The following is a 21,021-nucleotide window of genomic DNA, read 5'->3' as shown; positions in this document are numbered from 1 at the left end:
CAGACTTAGCAATGGGTTTGAGGATTTGTACCTAGTTATTGTATCTCCATCCTTTTTTATTTTTTTCCTGCCTATATTTTCATCTTCACTGGAAACTCCTATTTTCTGTTATCTGTATCTTAAATGATAAGATATAATAATTCTGATTCTGGTATCTTTAATAATAATAATAATAATAATAATTATAACCACAACAATTATAAAATGCAATCATTCTGAGTTCAGACTACCTTATGCCTCTAACAATGTGGTTGCCTTTAGGGGAAAGCGTTAAACCACGACTCAAAGAAAAGACCACCGACTCCAATTTTAAATCAAATAAAAGCAAGCTTATAATTCTGACTGGCTGGGACTGTCCCTCCCAAAACCCATGGGAATAGAAGACAGTCCTCTAGCTCTCTAGTAGCGCAGCTTTATAGCTCAGAAAGTTGCAAAAAAGGTGGTGGAGGGGTATCTTGAGAACTTACAGATAACAGGAGGTAGTAGGTTAATGGTCTAAATGGTTCAGTATTTGGGGAGTTAATTTAGATCCCAACATCAGAATTTATGAGGCGCCATTAGGGTTTCAGAGAGGGTTGTTATCTGGCCAGGGAAAGCCAGAATTTATGAGGCGCCACTAAGGTTTCAGAGAGGGTTGCTATCTGGTCAGGGAAAGCCAGGCATGGGTGAGTTCAAGGCAAGGGCAGGCATTCCAAGTAAGTTTAAAACATCAAAATACAGCCAGGCCAAATAGAAATCCTACTAATTTACAGAAAACAGAAATGAATGTTTTATAACTTGTGGCTCCTGATCTTAAGAGGGAATCAGGCTGGGTTTATCAAAACTTGTACAGAAACATATCTTATTCAGTACCATTCCCTTCTTTCAAGGGTAGATTCCTCTCCAGTGCCTTTAAATAATTCTTTGATGTTTTTTCCAGAGTTCCTAATTGTATTTTACTGTAAGAAGGTTAGTCTGATATAAGCTATTCCAATAACTCTGAAACTGGAACTTTATCCTTAATTTTTTAAAAAAAGTTAATGGAATGATGTGTTTTAATGTTTCTTTCCTTTTTAAGGCTGAATAATATTCCATTGTATATATGTACCATGTTTGTTTATCCATTCCTCCATTAGTGATTGTAATTTGCATATCTGGAGTATTTAATTTACATTTCTAAATCTCGGCACCAGTATGTTTAACTGGAATTCAGGATATTATTAGCTAGCTATAATAGACTTAGTGTTGATAAAATTGAGAGTCTCTGTGTGTTTTCAAAACTTAAGTAACTGTACACTTGTTCAGGCTTTGGCTATTTCAATGCAGTTGATTTGAATTGCTCATGAAGTATTTATTTAAAAATTTCATCCTAAAGTTAATTTCAACTAGATGATAATATTATACCATTTTATCTTTTTATATTTACTTTATTGCTTTTAGAATATATAATTTAAAAACAGATTTGTTCAAAGAGTCTTGAGTAAAATATAAAGCATATGTGCATGTGTTTCTGCACAGACATGTTTTACATTGTGTACGTGGATTTTTTTGTTACTCAAGTGTTTCTGATGTAGCTCAGTTTCAGTTTGGGTTTATCTTGAGTCTAAAGATTGAGTTACAAGAAGAAAGAAGTAACAGTCAAAAATACAGAGTAAATAATATAGTTAGGCTTTATGAGAACAATAAGAATTATGCTACAAATGCTGGAAGTTAAATGGGATACTTGGGAAAGACGATCAGAGCATATTATTATTGTTTTGTTATCCAGTTTAAAATCTAAAAACTATATATTTAGAGGTTCTGATATAGTGTGAATGTCTATTTGAGAAGTCAGAACAGTTACTGTTCTATACCAAATACCCTTAAAAGTTTCTCCTTAGAATTACATTACCTGGGCTGGGGTTGTGGCTCATCGGTAGAGCGCTGGCCTAGCATGTATGAAGCCATGGGTTCAATCCTCAGTACCACATAAAAATGAATAAATAAAATAAAGGTATTGTGTCCAACTACAGCTAAAAAATAAATATTTTAAAGAATATATTACATTTCCTGGAAAGCAGACAGAGGATGGGGTTGGGAGAAGGACTTCTAAAATTATTTTTGATTTACTATTAAATTTTATTAGATCTGTTGCCTAATTTTCTAGGTTACTCTGAATCATCTCAAAAACGTGGACCAGGTTATTTAATTCCATAATTATTTAGTACTTGCCATTTTCTTGGTATAGTTTCCAAATGTTAAATTGAAAAAAAAATATATATATACACACATATATATACACATATATTCATTCTGGTGATTGAATCCCAGGGTGTTTTACCACTGAGCTACGTCCCCAGCCCTTTTTATTTTAGTTTTTAAAAATTGTTAAAAATATTTTTATTAGTTGTTGATGGACCCTTTTTTCCCCCCTAATTTACTTATGAATATGTGAGAATCAAACCCAGTGCTTCACACATGCTAGGCAAGCACTCTACCACTGAGCCACAACTCCACCCCTATTTTTTTAAATTTTGAGAAGGGTCTCAGTTTCTGAGGATCTCATCACATTTCTGACATAGGTCTTAAACTTGTAATCCTCCTGCCTTAGCCTCCCAAGTCACTGGGATTATAGGTGTGTACCAACACACCAGGCTAAATTGAAAATTATTGAATTGGACATATAGTTCTTTCTAAGATTTTATCCTTTTCAAAGTATTGGGGATGCTGACCTAGACTTTTGTCTTGTAAGACACTGCCTAAAAGTCTTAGCATATCATTACTTTATTATTTCTTGTGGTTGTCTTCACTTTGAAATTAGTGTTACATGTATACTTCAAGAGTGAATATATTTCTGTTAGTTTTGATTGACTTTTTAAAATTTAAGTTTTTATTATTTTTTTTTTGATTGACTCTTAATGCTTTGCTGTTCATTTTTGTGGTACTAGCGTTCAAACCTATGGCCTTACATGTGCTAGGCAAGCTCTCTGCCACTGTGCTAAATCCCTGGCCCATTAATTGTTTTCTTTTTTTTTAATTTTAGTGGTAAATATGCCTGTTAGTAAATTATCTAGGTTATGCAAAGGGCCACAACTTGAAAATGATCATGATAGCAGAAGATATAGGAATGTAATTGTCCATGTATAACAGAACTTTTAGTTTCTTTGAAATAAGTCTTAGATAAGGCAAACCTGATATAGTAATCTTTTTTACTAGACTCCCCTTGTGGCTATTCTAGAGGATATTAGGCTGTCTGAGAATTAAATGGTGACACAGAGAAAAGTAGGGCTTGCACCTGAAAGATAATGACTTCTTACACCCCTTTAAGGCTTGATTCATGCAGTTCATGAACTTTTTTTTTTAACCCAGTGGTATGCAATGTATATACAGTTTTTATTGAATAAATAGATCAGTCAATAGTATTAGTATAAACTAGTAGCCCCAGATCTTCCCAAATATGACTTTACATTGTATTTTAAAACTTTTTAGGGGCTGGAGGTAGAGCTTAGTGGTAGAGCAAAACCTGATATGCCCAAGACTCTGGGTTGGATCCCCAGCATTAAAAATAAAACAAAAGCAAAAATACTTTAATACTTTGTGTAAATCATAAAGGAAGCCAGGTATGGTGGCCCAGGCCTGTAATCCAGCAACTTGGGAGGCTGAGGCAGAAGGATCACAACTTTGAGGCCATCCTGGGCAGTTGAGTGAGACCCTTTCTCAAAATATAATAATAATTTTAAAAAGGTGGTAGAGCATCACTGGATTCGGTCCCCAGTACCACAAAAACAACCAACCTACCCTAAAGGACTATCTACTTGAGCAGAAGAATTATTGTTGTCTTTATCATTATCATTAAACCAATTTCTGGTTGAAGGAGGATTATTACTTTTTTCCAGGAGACCAGACTGTGAATGTTTCTGCTCTATGGGGTGAAACCTCATGGACAGAGCAGACCATATCTCTGAATTGCTCTGGGGAAAGATAAGGGTAAAAAGAAAGAAATAGTGGGAGAGAGAGAGAGAGAGAGAGAAAGGACTCTCTTAGAGCTTTCTCTTTTATACTATTTACTTCACTTGAGTCATTCCTTGTTTGGAAAATTTATAGTTAGAGATTACCTGATATCACATTATCTAGACTAAGTAGCTTTTTAACTTGGTCTCATCATTGCTAGTTTTACTTTGTTACCTTAAATATTTTCAGACTAACTTAACTAAAGTTCCAATCATGTTACTTTATTTTCTGTAATCTCCAGGGATATCCCTTTTAACTACTTATTTCTTTGACCAGTAATCTTAGAAAATAGATGTATTAGAGTGATAATAGCATCTGAATTTTTGTTGGCTATTACTTAGTCTTTAAAATAAAGACTTTGCCCAGCAGTGAGAAGTGCTCTTTTACTTCTCATTGTGATTATACATGTATTTATGTTTATTTCTTAGTAAAGTCCATAAAATGATTTTATCATTAACTTCTGTCTCCTTGAATTGACTTATAGGGTATGTTGTAGAATACACTGTTCATATGTGTACTTGTGTAAATGAGTCTGTATCATTATATGATATGTGTATTTGAACTCATGGCTTTGTTTTGTACTGTTCTTTTTTTTTTAAAGAGAGAGTGAGAGAGGGAGAGAGAGGAGAGAGAGAGAATTTTAATATTTATTTTTCAGGTATCGGCCGACACAACATCTTTGTTTGTATGTGGTGCTGAGGATCGAACCCGGGCCACACGCATGCCAGGCGAGCGCGCTACCGCTTGAGCCACATCCCCAGCCCTGTACTGTTATTTTTGAGTTACATATTTATTCATGATACTTGACTGAAGAGTGATAATCAGCTAGAAATAGAAGATGCACCTGTGGTTAAAATGTATCTCTATTACTAAGAACAAATTTAGGCCAGTATTAATTTTTATCCATTCTTAACCAAAATGTTACCAGAGTAGTATTTTAGAATTATCTTAATTAGCATAAGCAATGTGCTTAACAAATGTAATGAGACATTATAGAGGTGATATGCCTTTCACAATAGGCCTTAAGCACCCTCAATATGATCTTATTTTAAAGATATTGTCTCATCATTATTCTTGATTTCCTGTCATAATTTGAAAATAAATTATAATGAAAAGGAAAAATGTTTCTATTTTCCAGATGTTTTGGGCTGCAGATTCATTGACTACTAGTCAAAAATTCTGTGGCATGAAAACCTACAGTTAAAAAAAAAAGCAAGGGAGAAAGTTGCAAATTAACAAATGAGCAGGGTTTGTTGGAAAGGTAGCGCTTATACTCTTATTAGTTGGCACTGAGACTGAAGAAAGCTATAGAGGCCTTACAGAAAGAGCCTTTGGAGGTTATTGAATACAGCCCACCATTTTAGGATGTCATGTTTTTCTATGTCATCCTTGTCTACTAGGTATCTAGCTTAAGAATTTATGATGGAATGGTCACCGTCCAATATGGCCACTTCTGGAACAGTTTCAGTGTTTTTATTCAGTTCTTCCTTATTTTGAGCTGTGAAAGCAGCTTACTCATGACTTGTACCCATTTGTCCTATTTGAGGTTTCTAGAACAACTTTATAAAGTAGAGCCTTTTGCGCGTGCGCACACACACATACACATATATTTTTTCATATACATATGGTTTAAACAAGATGGATATTCATTGGACAAGGATGCTATTTAAGATTTTTCTTATCTTTTACTCATGTAATTTACTTTGTTCTACTTAGGTGTAGGACTACAGAGTGCTGAGGAGAAAGATGTTTTACTGACAGGAAACTTGTCACTGCCTTCATCAAGTTATTTCACATCTTTGAGCCTAAGTTTCCTAAAGGGATGAAACACAATTACTGTGTAGGAACCATAGTCTATTTGTTGCCAAAAAATAAGATTATAGGAATGACCCATTCCTGGTTTTTTTGCCATAATTTCTTACATTTGGGTCAGGAACTGTATCTGCTTTCTTCTTAATGGAATAGTCCAATTAGTAATGAGATAGGACAACTTTTTATAAACATAACTGCCATTTATTCAAAGTAATATCTGGAAGTCAACATAAAAGGACTGAGAGTGCTAGGAGATCATTTGTTTGTTTTGCTTTTATTTTGCCTTTTCTTTCATATTCAGTGGTTCATGATGTGGGTATTGATACCACCTTACAAACTGGAAGGTTTCTATAAATATTTGTTTAAAGAACAGTTAAAGATTAAGGCAAGATCTTTTTTTCTGACTCTGGCAGGTCATTGTTCTCAGCCAGAAGGCACAATTATCCTACTATAACTGAAGCTGTGGATTCACTGTAAATTTAAACCTTTCTCCATGCATGTGAACAAAATTTTTGATTCTCTATAATGATTTTAAATGAGATGTAAGATACTTTTTGTAAAGTATTATAAAACTGAATTAAGAAATTTGGAAATGTGAAAAGCATTGGATTGACTTTCATGGTTGATGTTTCAAGAAAAAAAATCCCAGAATATTAAAACAAGAATAGTGTTTCCTTGGGCCTATGGGCATCATATTGGGTAAATACTGATCCTGAACTCAAGGTTCTAGTTACCTTTTAGTTTTCTAAGAAATATGACTCACGATGTTCCCTTTCACTCTGTCCCTCTAAAAAACCGACCTAAATTTATTATTTTTAAGTCTCTCAATTGGTAAAAATATAGTGGCCAAGAGAAATAACATGACTATCAAATACCAGACTCAAAACTTATTTGAGAATTTCAGATTAGTCCTTTGTATACCAGGTGTAAAATAAATCACAAGTTATGTTTTGTTCCTAAGGATTTCTGGGGATGAAATTCTGTACAAGACAAGCAAAGAAAAGCAGGAGGATAAATTCATCACTTTAAATAATACATAGTTTCATCTGAAATTAAGCCAAATCAAGAAGTATTTGAAAATGAAAAATAAATTGAGAAATAAGTGATTTAAAAAAAATTTATCCTCGTTTTCTTGAACCTGGCTTAAGATTGTGTAACCAAATGTTAGTTTCTCCCTTTGGGCACTTGGAGGTGTCATAACTTGAGACTGGTAGCATTTTATTTTTCAAAAGACATAGTTTCTTGGGGTTGGGGCTGGGGCTCAGTGGTAGAGTGCCTGCCTAGCATTTGGAAGCCCTAGGTTTGATCCTTAGCACCACATAAAAATAAATCTGTCAAATAAAGGTATTGTGTCCATCTGCAGCTAAAAATATTGAAAAAAAAATAGTTTCTTGCAAAGGTCACATTGACTTTTTTCTCCCCTATGGACTATAGATATACTATCCAGCATAGTAACTACACAGACCTATATGTGGCTGTTGAACACCAAAAGTGTGGCCAGTCCAATTTGAAATTACTGAAAGTGTAAAGTATACACCAGATTACAAATCTAAGCATGAAAAATATTTCATTTTTTGATATTTATTTTTAAATATACCTATTGGAATAATATTTTGAATATATTGTGTGAAATGAAATTTTATTAAAATGAATGCCACCTTTTAAATTTTCTAATGTGGTTACTAGAAAAGTTAAAATTACATACATGGGTCTCATGTTTGTATTAGCTGACACTATTCTAGAACCAGGGCTCTCTAATTTTGAGGCATAGGATTGATTCAGATTTAAGAAAATTAAATATCTTCCAATGAAGGTGACATGCCACACTTGCTGAACCTAATATGAAATCTGGCACTCATATATGGGATTCATTCTACGTTTGTTGAGGTATTAGGAGACAAACCATACTGTAACTGAGCAGGGAAGGTTAAATATAAAGAATCATTACTTTATAACATGGAATTAACTATTAATAATATTAATTATTAACATTAAAATAGTTTAATATTAACTATTAAAAGTAAAAAGAATTCTAAGGATATAGGAAGACCAAATAATGCGAGCAGCCACTATCACTAGGTACTGAGGAAAAGCATTGTAGAATGGAATAAATTTGGAAGAAGTGCTTTTCATCCTGTGGTGAAGGCCCAGGCTTTATTAGAAAGACCACAATTTTAGCTATATGAAGAGAGAGAAGTTTGGGGCAATACCAAAAGCTGGGGGGAAAAATGTGTTGTCACTGTGTTAAGATGCTTTTTGTTCTTTCTTTCTTTGATTGTTATATAAATTTTAAGTAGTGTGGAACCAAGATCAAATATTTTAAGATTAGATTATGTTAGAAAGTCTAGATATGTGATAAGTATACACAACATACCAGTTAGAGTCTTTCATTTTAAAATATCTGTCTTCTCTTGACTTCTGTTTTCTCTTTACTTTTTAAACAGTATTAAAAATGGGTAGCCAATTTGCAGTAGAAATGCTTTATTGCTTTTGCTTCTTTCATCTAAGTTTTCCTTACTGCTTTGTTTATTCCTGGGTAGTGTTTGACTACAGTTACAGAGATTACATTCTCTCCTGGTATGGAAATCTCAGCAGAGATGAGGGGCAGCTTTACAATCTGCTTTCGGAAGACTTTTGGGAAATTGCCAGACAGCTGCGACACAGATTGAGTCACGTGGATGTGGTTAAAGTTGTCTGCAATGATGTTGTAAGAACTTTACTCACTCATTTCTGTGACCTGAAAGCTGCTAATACCAGGTAACTGATAACATGAGAACCCACTCCCATTTTCCACATCAAAAAGATTTTTCTTGAATAATAAAGTCAAGCCATACTATAGAATATTCTGCCTCTTGCTGGCACTTGAGTTGAAAAAGCAGATGTTTTGAGGGGGAATAATTATAGTGTTCTGATAGAGTAGATTTGGGGGATAATTTTCTAATAGATGTATTTAATTTTGTAAATACTTAAATAGTGAAATAAATTCCATTGAACCAGTATCATGATGAACTTACTTATGGTATTATAAATATCTAAGCATAGAAAATTTTAAATATTTTAAAATGTGATCAGTGTCAATGAGTTTATAAATTTTGGAAAAATGTGAATATTGTTCATTTTATTTTTGTGACTCCTATGTTAACAGCTGAATTGCAGCATAATATCCTGAAAACTGACTTTTAAAGGAACTTAAATTTGGAGCTGCAGTCTCTAATTAGATAATTTGTTTCATTATGAAAATAGCTAATATATAGGTTTGTTAGCCTCTTGTGCTATTACGTTGAAAAGATCTATCTGTACCTATTAGATGAGAAGGTGAGAACCTGCCCATGAAAGAAGACTTCAACAAGACCATTTCTGTGCAAATAACAAATTCAGGTTTGCTGATAGGATCTTAAATTTATATCTTACTTCAATTTATATCTTATGCTTGAATAAGTGCAAGGATAATGCATTATAGCACTTCTAACTTGCTTATAAATGTGAAGCAAATAGCCTTGTGCTTGCTTGGGTGTGGACTTGTTTGCAGTAGGAATGGAATTACCTATAGTTAATATGGCCTAGTCTTACTTTCAGGGAAGAGATAAAATATTGAAAGTATACAAGGAGATGAGTCAGCATCAGCATCCTTATTGGGCAGGTGGTAATTCACATTTTCTTCTCAGAAGCTCTGTTGTTTGACTTTATCAGAACCAGTTCCTGTTCTGTCCTGTGATGTTGTCCTTGTAGTGGGACCTGGTTGCTAAATGTGGGTTGTGCAGCAGGTCTTTATGTTCAAATTCCAGAGGAATTACATGCCTACTCTTTTTCAGCTTGCTGCCCCCATGTTTTACAAACTTTAATCATAATGCATAGTGAGAAATACATTTTAAATTGTGGCATACTTTTATGAAATGGTGCTGTTATTACCAGTGATAACTTTGGTGTCATTTGTTCTTGACACTTTTTAAAAATGCTGTTTGAGATCAATTCAGTTTTATTGTGTTACTTCTTGATCACGACCTGTGGTTTGAAAAACATTACTGTAGAGCAATGGCTCTCAGATTTTTTGGCCTCAGGATTTTTCAACAATCTTAAAAGCTATTGAGAACCTCAAAGTGCTTTCATTTATGTGGGTCATATCTAATGGCGTGCTGGAGCCCACTACTGGCGTGCAAGAGCTGATTGTGCACATCTCTTCCTGACTCTGAGTTCAGTGAAGTCCTTTTGTTGCCTTGGAATCAACTGTTTACACAGTGGGATGTTTTAAATCAGAATTTTTTCCCATGGAGAAACAGTTGTTAAACATTTACCAGCACCACTCAACATATCTATTAATATTTACCACATTAGATATTAAAACCAAGAACTTTTTAAAGTACAAGAGGATACCGTACACTTTCCATTTGTTATCAGAATGATGATGTCATTGCACATCATGCAGTCTCTGAAAAATTCCAGTACACTTGTGAGAATATGAGTGAAAAATAAAAAGGCATTTTTATATTCCTATGAATATAATTTTAATATCCTAGAACTGAGGATTCTTGAGACATGTAGAAGTCTCTGGACCACCCTTGTAAACCAGTGTTTGTAAGTGAAGATAACTTTCAATAGGGGGGTTGTGTTCACTGATAAGGAAAATGAGAGAAATTGGACTCTTGGATCATTCCCCTAGAATATCAGTGGCTTCCACCTCTCCTTTTGAAGTGTTCATCAATCTTTGGAGCACCTTCTATATAGTATCCACTACATAATTATGCCAGACAGATGTTATAAAAGACTTCTTTGAATTCAGTGGAAGCACATTTGAAAGTAATTAATTGTAGTCTAATAGAGGACAGTATTTTAAATCAATGTTTATGCCACTTAGAAGAACAATAGAGTTTAGGGCAAGTGTTTCAAGACATTTATTGTTTTTATGATTATCTAGTTTCAACATGAGAATATATTTTTCATTGAGATATTTACCAACTTCTGAAATTACTGTTTTTGAAGATAATAAAAAGATAGTTATGGGAACAGCATCAAAGAACTAACTCCAGGTTAAAAGCTCTGTGTCTTTGGGCCTCATAAAAGTTCTCTTACGTGAAGGGGAGATTTTCTAGGATATTCCTAGAAGCTCTAATTGATGATAAGAAATAAAGAGTAAAGAACAAAACAAAAAACTCTATCACTATTCTTAGAGTTACGGGTAGTAGCAAAAGTGCCAGTAGGTCACTGATGTTTTGTATATAAATAATTGCGTTCTAGAGAACTAATATTATCTGTTTATCATCTTATACAAACCACACGGTGAGATTGGCAGACAGTGACTCTAGGATTGATGATTATAGCTGTATCTAGCTGTCCCAGGTAAACAGCTCCAATAGAAATCTTCACTGGTCTGCATATCTCTATTGGCTACAACGTAACTTTGGTAGCCTCTGGAACACCTAATCAAGTTGTCCACTATCAGACAAAAGAATAATAAATTACATTAATAAAGCAACACATCCTCAGTTTGACTGTGAGGCAATTGTATGAAGGCTGCTTTCTGGTCAGTCTGTGTTTATTTCAGGCTGTTATTCTATTGGCTGCTTTAGGCCAATCCAGATCACATTTAAGTCTTGCCTCTGCTTCCTTTTCCTTGATCCCATCTGTCATGTTTCAGCAAATTTCAGGAAAATCTAAAAATGATTGCTTTTATACCATTAATTCAGTAGCATCTTTAATTTCATGTTCTCCTTACAATATGTGTTCTCTTTGCAGGTCAAGTACTGGCATGTTGTTTGAGGAAAAGTGTTTTTATATATAAATGTTTTTCATATATTTTTCTTCTTTATCATTGATGCTTTTTCCCCCTTTACCCTTAGCCATCTTTGTGGTATAAAGAGTTAATTTGAAAGAACAGAACTAATTTCTACCATTCGTCACCTCTGTGACTTTAATCTCTTAACCTTTGGATCTTAGTTTTCTCACCCATAAAATGGTGGTGATGAAATATTTCTTAATGTATAAGGGAGGATTAAGCAATATTGTACATATGAAACTTACAAAAGGTTAATGTGCTTTTGCCTACTCAAGAATGAGAACCAGCAGAAATAAGTAGCAGGACCTGCAGTAAACACATGATTGATTCACACTGGTAGGGGTAGGAAGCTGCAAAAACCAATGTTACAACCTACCTGAAGGCTGGCTAGACATTTCCTACTCTAGACATTACCCTCACATAGCCATGTCCATTCTTGGCTTCTAATGATATGCTAGATGTCCACTTACTAGAGAGCATCACAGGAACATCCTGCTTGCAGACAGAGTCTAGGGAAATCTTTGAGGAACATTTTTCCATAGATCAATCTTACTTGACCAGTCTTCTGGTCTTTGGCTGACTCAAGAAAAATTTTTCCTAACTCCTTAGGAAGGAGTAGAATTTGTGGCCTTCTGAGGACCAATCCCCTTTTATTATCTGCCTTCCGTTGATATGGACAAGGAATGGTATACACTTTGAGAGGGATTTTGATATTATATTTAAATAAGCTTTTCTTATAAAAGTGTATTTTCTTTTGGCCAACCTATTTGAATTAATATTCAAATATAGGTTTCAAAGCAAAGAATTACCTTTAAAAAGTGTTTGATATGACAAAGGAGTAGCATCTTAGTCTTACTATATTGAAATATTAGGTCTAGCTGGCAGCATAACTAGAGTTTAAAATAATTGAAACTGCCATTTTTAAAAAAAAGTCAGCATACATTAGTGTACACATAAAGGCTCACTCCTAGAATCTCTTTTTGTATTGTTGGTTTTGCACATTAGGGTAGAATTCCTCTTGATTATTGTAAAAGACAGAGAGAAAATCATTCTTTTTTTCTTTTTTTAGCATACAAACTCTAGAAATATGTCTCCAGTCTCTAGTGCAAAATGAAATCACAGTTACTGTCCCAAGAGACGTTGGTCATAAAGCCACCAACATGCACTTTCATATTTGTTTGAGTCTCTCCCACTGTATAGGGTTTTTTATCTCTCAGTATTGGCCACTATAAGTCACTATAAGAATCTTTTACACTTTGTCCCTTATTTAGAAGATACTAGAAAAATTAGCATTTCAGGGCTGGGGTTGTGGCTCAGTGGTAGAGCTGTTGCCTAGCATGCATGAGGCTCTGGGTTTGATCCTCAGCACCACGTATAAATAAATTAAATAAAACAAATAAAGGTAGATCAACAACTAAAAATATTTTTAAAAAGTAGCATTCCAGTTGCTGTCAAGTTACTATGAAAAAAAGCATAGAAAGTTCTTTCTACGAAAATTCTCCAGATTAATGGTCCAGAGATGGGGTCAGTGCTGCCAGGAAATCCACAGCCAAGGTTAGAAAGTATTTGGAAACCTCACAGAAAGCAATTTTCCATCATATTTAATAGCATCAAATTATGGATCTTTTCTTCACTTAGAAACACCTGCAGATTTTTTATCTTATGATCTTCCAGTCAAGAAGACTGCCTAGTAACCCTATTTATGTGTCATCATTTGTTTTTTTAATTTTGAAAAAATGAAGCTGAAGATCACATTTAAGAAGAAATCTAGAAGATTTTAAAATAATGTAATTAAAGAAATACTCACACCTGTTTGGATTGTTGCTATGATTTGGGAGTTACCTATAAACTTTGATGGTATTTCAGGTAGTTATCATTTATTTTGAAATCCCAGAAGGCTATACATTTGCATTTATCACAGCCCAGATTTTCTAGATTAGTCTCAGATTAATGAAATTATTGATTATTGGTATTGTCAAGGAGGTGGCAGAGTTATAATCAATGTGTTGTTCATTTGAAAAGCTTCTTAATCTAATGGTTTATAACTGAATTGTTTCTGGAATTTCTTTGCTTCCTTTTCACTTTCTTCATTTAATTGTTCTTTTAGACATGAAGAACAGCCAAGGCCTTTTGTGTTGCATGCATGCTTAAGGAACTCAGATGAAGAAGTAAGATTTTTACAAACATGTTCTCGGGTTCTGGTGTTCTGTCTACTCCCATCAAAGGATGTCCAGTCTCTCAGCTTACGTATAATGCTCGCAGAAATTCTCACGACGAAAGGTAGACTTATAAAATTAATTTACAATTATTATAAGTTTGTAAATTAATGTGCCATATACTGTGATTGCATTTTAACACTTGTGAAAACCTCATTTACTGTGGGACATATGGATAATAAAGTAGTATTTTAGAAATTTCAAGCTTAATTGTCATTCAGAGAAAACATTTGGCCTTACGTGATAAACATAAATTTTTTATATTATATATATTGCAAAATGCACAGTCCATTCTGCTGTTTATTTTGACAAGAAAACCAGTCCTTATGCTCTCCACTGCAAAGCATTCACTTGGGATAGCCTTTGAGTTTTCCGGGCCAATAATGTATACGTTATAAGATTAATTGATATTGCCTACACATAGTGTGTGAATTTGGGATAACTAAAAATGGTACTGTGCCACAATATGACCTAAAAGAACCTTTCCCTGTCTCAGAATCTCAAACAAATAAGGAGAGAAGCACTGATTGTATATCTCATTTATGTCAGGATTAGCCAGGTATGCCCATCAACTGGTATAGCCAACCACAGAGAAAAGGGGAACTTTTTAATCTACAGTAAGCGGGATGGATTTGTAATAGTGTTATTGATTTTTTTCTAACAACTTCCTCCATGAAGTCTGCTTTGACCAGTTAGTAGAAGATTTTCATCTTTTGGCAGACTAAACTGGTCAAAACAAAAATTAATGAGCCTTATAAAAGAAATATAAGAAAAAGAAACAGTACTTAATTTTAATATCATTGTTAGTGATTTGTGTTTCCGATGACTTCTTTTCATTTACATTTCACTCACTTATTAAAATGACCACTTGATTGTATCTATATATATGGTAACTTATCCAGAGGGATAAGCAACTTTGAGTGTGTGTGTGTGTGTGTGTGTGTATTTATGTACATGCATGCTTATATATATGCACACATACCTGCATGCATGTGCCTTTTTATATATTTGAGCTGTTTATAATTTCCTCCATTTGACTTGTTGAAAAATGTTTTCCCGAATGTAGTTTCAACTATGTAATATGAAAACAATTCCTTCAGAAGAATATATTTTACCATGATGTTTTCTTCTCATTTCCATAGTCTTGAAGCCAATAGTGGAGTTATTGAGTAATCCAGATTACATTAACCAAATGCTGCTTGCCCAGTTGGAGTACAGAGAACAGATGAATGAACATCACAAGAGAGCCTACACCTATGCTCCCTCTTATGAAGAGTTCATCAAGCTCATCAATGGCAACTCTGATGTAGAATTCTTGAAGCAGCTAAGGTATTTGGTCTTTAATTATAGCACAACAATAGCTACTAGTTATTTCCTAAGTAGGTATACATGTATATATGTATTATATATACATAATATATATGTATATATTTGTCAGATAAGCAGAAATAAATAACTAAAGTCCATAAATTTTACCATTTAGTGACAATTACATTTATCCAGCTTCTTCTTAACAGTGGAATTAGAATTAGGTTTTTCCGATAATTAAGTTGTAATAGATTGAAAGTTCTTCACTTGTTAGGAATCCCTTATTAGCCACTCAGATGCTATCCCCCAAAAAGCATTTGAAGGAAATGATGTGTTTTTAAATTACAATGTTGAAAGAATACTGTTGGTTTTCATTTTTCTGGGAAATGCAGAGACTCAGTTCTGGGGATAAGGGGTTCTTGACTAATTATTTTAAGAAATCACATTAGAAAATATCAGAAGTCTCTTATAGGGGAACATGTATCCCTAAGATATTTTCAGGGTGACCATGTTTTTTTTCTTCTATTATACACACACACACACACACACACACACACACACACACACACAGTATAATTATATAGCATTTTCTAGTCTGTGGATTTGCTAGGCTTGTTTTCTATGCTTACCTTTCTGTTTGTTCACAAATGTTGTTACATAGGAAAAGGAAAGAAAACTCTGTAGTGTCAGTTTTAATTTTCATTAGTACTTTCAGTAAATCACTGATGTAAAAGTAAAATATTGACTAAAATTGAATCTTTGAATTATTCAAGGATTTTTAGATTGGCCACATTTGCCTTTGAACTGGGGTTCACATAAGGTGACTTATGCTATTTAACTTACTGGTTGAAATAGTAATTTCATAAAAGACTCATTGTAGATGGCATTGTATTCTTATGGAGTGTATCATGTTAATCTTGATCATACAAATGTGTTACGATGAGTTTAGTGATATGATTTTCTTTAAAAGTGATTAATTCTTTTGGACTATAATATCTGGATATTTTATTTATCCTTCTCCTTCTACAAATAGTCTTAAATGAAATGTGCTAAATGGTAATTATTTATTATAGATTTGTGATTATTTGTATATGAATCCAGAAATTTCATTTTGAAAAGTGAGACACATATTTGTCATCTGGGGCTTGTAGATTATACCTACCCAAAGGTCTTCCTTATCCTGGTTTCCTTTGATTCCTTTTTTTTAAAAAAGAGCCCACAATAACATGCTCTTGGTCATGCACTCCAAGCTCTGGTTCTGAGGATGCCATTCAGACCTGTGCTCCAATATTTACCCACCTGTTGCATTTATGCCCACATCCTAGCAGTCACTTTCTTCTGCACCGCACCCCCAACCAACAGCCCATGGCAATCTACTTTCTGTTTTGATGAATTTGCCTATTTTGGACATTTCATATAAATTGGAATCATTCAATATGTGTATGGTTTGACCAAAGTAGCATATGCTGACCACTCTAAGACACTGTTTAGAAGCAGATACCTCATGTTCATAAATTGTGGGTGCACTGAATTCCTAAGCATTTTTTCCCTGGTAAATGATCCACAGTAAAGTCAAACATGGACCATTTGGTAACACCAAGTAAGTTTAAGATAATTTAAAGTCAATGGTGGCAGATTAAGTGAGTAAGTATTCATTGTTCTTCCAAATTTATGAATGAATATTATATTTTATATGTCAAACATATATTTTATATGCCCTGTACACATGGTGAAATATTGATACTAACAAAAATGTATAGAAGATATTTTTGTATGTTCAACTGTTGGTTCTCCAGCACCATCTGTCATTTTGTATTTGAGCACAATTTCTATGTGAGAAGATGAATGAATCTTGATAAGAATTAATAGTCCCTCTTCTTCAAAATATACTAATCATATGCTTAGAACTATTTGAACACTGCAGTTCAACATTTGGCAATAAAGAGGTATCTCAGTAAGAGTTGGCCCTTTAAATGATAAATTGGTATCTGCTGCCCCAGGATCATTGAATAACTTGATTTGGCTACAATAGGAAAATCATGCCTTAACTGGGTGACCAAAAATTACAACAGATCTTAGATTTTCTCTTTCCCATCTGATATGTGATGAAATGAAAATGGTGTTAGCATTTCAATCTTTCTTTTCACTTCATAAATAAGTCAACATTGTGGAACAGCATCAAGGGAGTTCTAGGAACCAGGCCCTTTGTTCAGTCTTGAGACAACTAAGGGACAGTAGAAATGCTTGTTTCAAAAATTGAGATATAATTCACAGATAATTAAGTTCACCATTTAAAAGTGAATACTTCAGTAGTTTGTAGTGGGTTCAAAAATTGCACAACTAATATCACTGTATAATTCCAAAATATTTTCATCACTCTCAAAAGAAATTCCTATGCCCATTAGCAGTCACTTTCTATCCCACCCCCCAAAGCCCTTGGCAATTTCTAATCTGCTTTTTGAATTTGTCTATTCTGGATATTTTATATAAATGGAATCATGCAATGTGTGGCCTTTGGTGTCTGGCTTCTTTCACTCAGTATGTTTTTAAGGTTCATCCATACTACAGAATGTATCAGTACTCATTCCTTTTTTTGGCTGAATAATCTATGTCATTGGATGAATATATCACATTTTCTTTATCCATTTATCAGTTAACAGACAATTTGTCTTGCTTACACTTTAAAGAATGCCTTTTGAGTGACCACTGAGCATCTTCAGGAGCATTTCAGTAGCATTCCCAATGACTCTTGGTAAATGGAAGTAAAATAAAATGTTGTGGATTCTAACCTGTTCCTACTACTATCTACCCCAGTGTGCCTGTCACCAAGAAGAGATGGAATACAGATACCAGGAAGGGATATTCCTCTTATGCATTGTTACTGATCTATGTATGTTATTCTCTTTTGTGTCTTCCATCATACTCTTTGAGTTTGCATTTCTAGCAGAGTTTACTAAGTCAGTGGAGAGAGCAGCTAGAAGTATTTTGATGATTAGATAATCAAGAACGTCATTCTATTAGAAGAAAAATACATTTGCAGGTCTAATTAAGTAGGTATGATGACTTAGTCCAGTTTAAATGACAATATTGCTGACTTCTAAACTTTTATAAGTTTTCAGTTCCTCATGTAAGTCTTGGGGTATGTGTTCATGACTTCCTCTAGAAACTTCTCTAGTAATAAGGGGTTGAAAGAGAACTTTCCTTGAAAGTGTGATATGCATCTCAGATATGGGATTATGGTACTCTGAAGAATTTATAGTCCCTGAAACAAGCTTGGCAAAGAACCTTGGGAGAAAATACCATGGAATGCATTTTTCTCAATAATAGATATATACCTCCAGAGTTACTTTCTGATAGTTTTGTAAATACTCCTTAGAGTCTTCCTCTGGACCTATGTTTGTGATACAGCTTCTTGGGCTTTGCAATATAGTAGAATTCCAGGCAGTTCTATTTGATAGGGCACTGGGATATCTTTTATTCATGGGGCATTTGTCCTTATTCCTTGCATCTTAGGAATAGACCTGAGGGCTAACCTCTGTTCTCTATTTCAGGCACAGCTAAGTAGAAAGGCTACCAGGAATGACTGTAATTATAGAGATTGATCTTTTTGCTCCAAAATGTAGATGATGTTACATAAATTTATAGTCAGTATTGCTTTTTATTATATTCTTGTCTTAAGTCTACCTTACTGAGACTTATCAGCCTCCCAGCATTAATAGCATTGCTTTCTTCAGTCATAGTCTGAATACCCTATTGTTTTTCTGGCTTAGAGTACTCTGCTGTCTGACTTTATTAGCATTTTAGGTCACTATTTTCAAATTGCTGTCAATAAAATTTTGGAATAAGCTGCCTCAGGCAGGGAGTATGTTTTATTTAGATTAAGCAGTTAATGAAATCATCCACTTTTATTTCCCACATATTTGGGAGACAGATGCATGTTTTCTAAAGGAAATAGTCATTCCACTCTGCTAGGATGGAATGCATTGAAGACAAAATAAAATAAAGAACCATGAAGGTGATAATTATAGTTTTGGGATAGTTTAGTAATTTTCTGTGTCAGCATGAGATGCTTTCATAGTAGGATTATACAGCTAGAAATGCTTCCTTCAAATACACTAAATGAGTTGTTTTTTATCCTGATCATAGAATCACCTAGACTTTAATAAAATTACAGTTAAATATTCCACTGTCCTTTTTAGCTACTTCCTTTTCTTTTTTAGTATCCAGGAAGTTGAAGTGAAGATGTGGTAGCTAGACTGGTTCAATATTTTGAATTTTCCATGGTTTTATAGTAGGAGCAGTGTTGAACACTGCCAAAACACAGGAACCAAAAATGTGAATGCTGTCTTGGCACAGGATATTAATGGGCAGCTGGATAGATTTCCTTCTGCTGGTGTGGGTGATGGGGTAATATCACAGTCCGGAAAGGCAAACCCGAGCTTAGAATGAAGGTGCAGCCATTAGTGAAGCTCAACAGTTAGAATCATACTAGAGAAAGTGCTAAGTATTCCCTTATATTGAAGATAAAGTGGAGTCAGTATACAAGAAGGGAAAATGAAAGGTTCTGCCCTTATAGAACTTTATGTAAAGTAGTGGGCAGATTGTGGTCCAGGAAAGCATCCAGTGCCCTCATTGGTAATTTTTCAGCATATCTGTAAGACATACTCCACTGAAAATTGTTCCCATACACACACACACACACAAAATAGATACCCAAGTGTCACCCTAGGAATTTTATGTGACTGATCTAGAGAAGAACCAAAGCCCCCAAAGTAATCCCAACAAGTATTAACTGGAATATTCTTCCACACATTACCACTGAAGTCTTGCCTAGATATCATATATATTGTAATTCTTTGAAAAGTAGTTTGAGATATATGGTAAGAGTTGAGGATAATATTGATTAGACAGGACCCTTCAGTCTCTACACTTCAGTCTGAACCAAAGGCTTTTTTTGGTTTTTCTTTTTTTTATCACTCACCTTCCCGAGAGTTATGTTTCACCTAAGGTTTCTCAATCTTTGTAAAATTGACACTTTGGGCTAGATAATTCTGTTCTGTTTATTTTAGAATGTTTAGCAGCATCCCTGGCCTCTACTCACTGGATGCCTATAGTATCCCTATAGTTATAACAACCAGAAATGTTTCTAGGCATTGCTAAATGTCCTCCATGGCAAAAAGTTGCCCTTGATTAAATGTTACTGGTTTAACTCCAGGATAAATTAGAATATTTTTCATAGTTGGAATGAGATTCAGCTGAAAGATATAGAACTGCCCCTCAAATAAGGATGATTTATCCAAAGTAAGTGATTTCTCTTGCCAGCTTTATTGAGGTACACTTGACAAATAAAATTTGTATATATTAAAGATATACAATATGATGTTTGGTATATATGTCCATTATAAAATGATTACCATAATCAAGTTAATTAACATCTATCACTCACAAAATCACCATTGTATCTCTCATCACATTTTAAATGTACAAACAGTATTTTTAATTACAGTCACCATGCTGTGCATTAGATCTCCAGAACTTATTTACCTCACACAATTGACTAGAATCTCCCCATTTCCCCCACACCAAAAGTCTGATTTTTTCTCTCTGCTGTTATGATTTTCTGTGCCAGCATAAGGTGTTTTCACAGTAGAATTATAAAGCTCAAAATGCTTCTTTCAAACATACTAAATTCCACCCACCAGGGAGATCATGTAGTATTTGTCCTTCTGTCTGCCTCATTTTATTGTAGCACACTGTCCTCCAGATTCATCCCTGCTGTCATCAGTGGCATAATTTCCTTCCTTTTTAAGGCTGAATAGTGGAGTAGGCAGTCCAGGATGCCATCCCACTTAAGGACCCAGACTCCCTCCAGCCCGTACTCTGCCATCTGAAGGGTATTTTTCAGAGTCCTCAGGGTCTGGGGTAACTCCAAAGTAGCATTCATCA

At 34.3% G+C, this 21,021-nt stretch overlaps 1 protein-coding gene across 4 annotated transcripts in view; it reads left to right on the top strand.

The window, feature by feature from the left end:
- SNX25 (sorting nexin 25) overlaps positions 1-21,021 on the top strand; it is a 121,332-nt gene that overhangs the window by 37,401 nt on the left and 62,910 nt on the right. For all 4 annotated transcript variants that reach the window (XM_081268903.1, XM_081268902.1, XM_081268900.1 and 1 more), the window contains exons 3-5: positions 8,322-8,538; positions 13,659-13,831; positions 14,910-15,096. In XM_081268903.1, coding sequence (XP_081125029.1) covers positions 8,322-8,538; positions 13,659-13,831; positions 14,910-15,096 — 577 coding nt within the window. The remainder of the gene's footprint in view (positions 1-8,321; positions 8,539-13,658; positions 13,832-14,909; positions 15,097-21,021) is intronic.

The sequence above is a fragment of the Spermophilus citellus genome (genome assembly GCF_964194105.1).
Source record: "Spermophilus citellus genome assembly, chromosome: 16".
NCBI lineage: Eukaryota > Metazoa > Chordata > Mammalia > Rodentia > Sciuridae > Spermophilus > Spermophilus citellus.
This window is presented reverse-complemented; position numbering and strand designations above follow the sequence as displayed.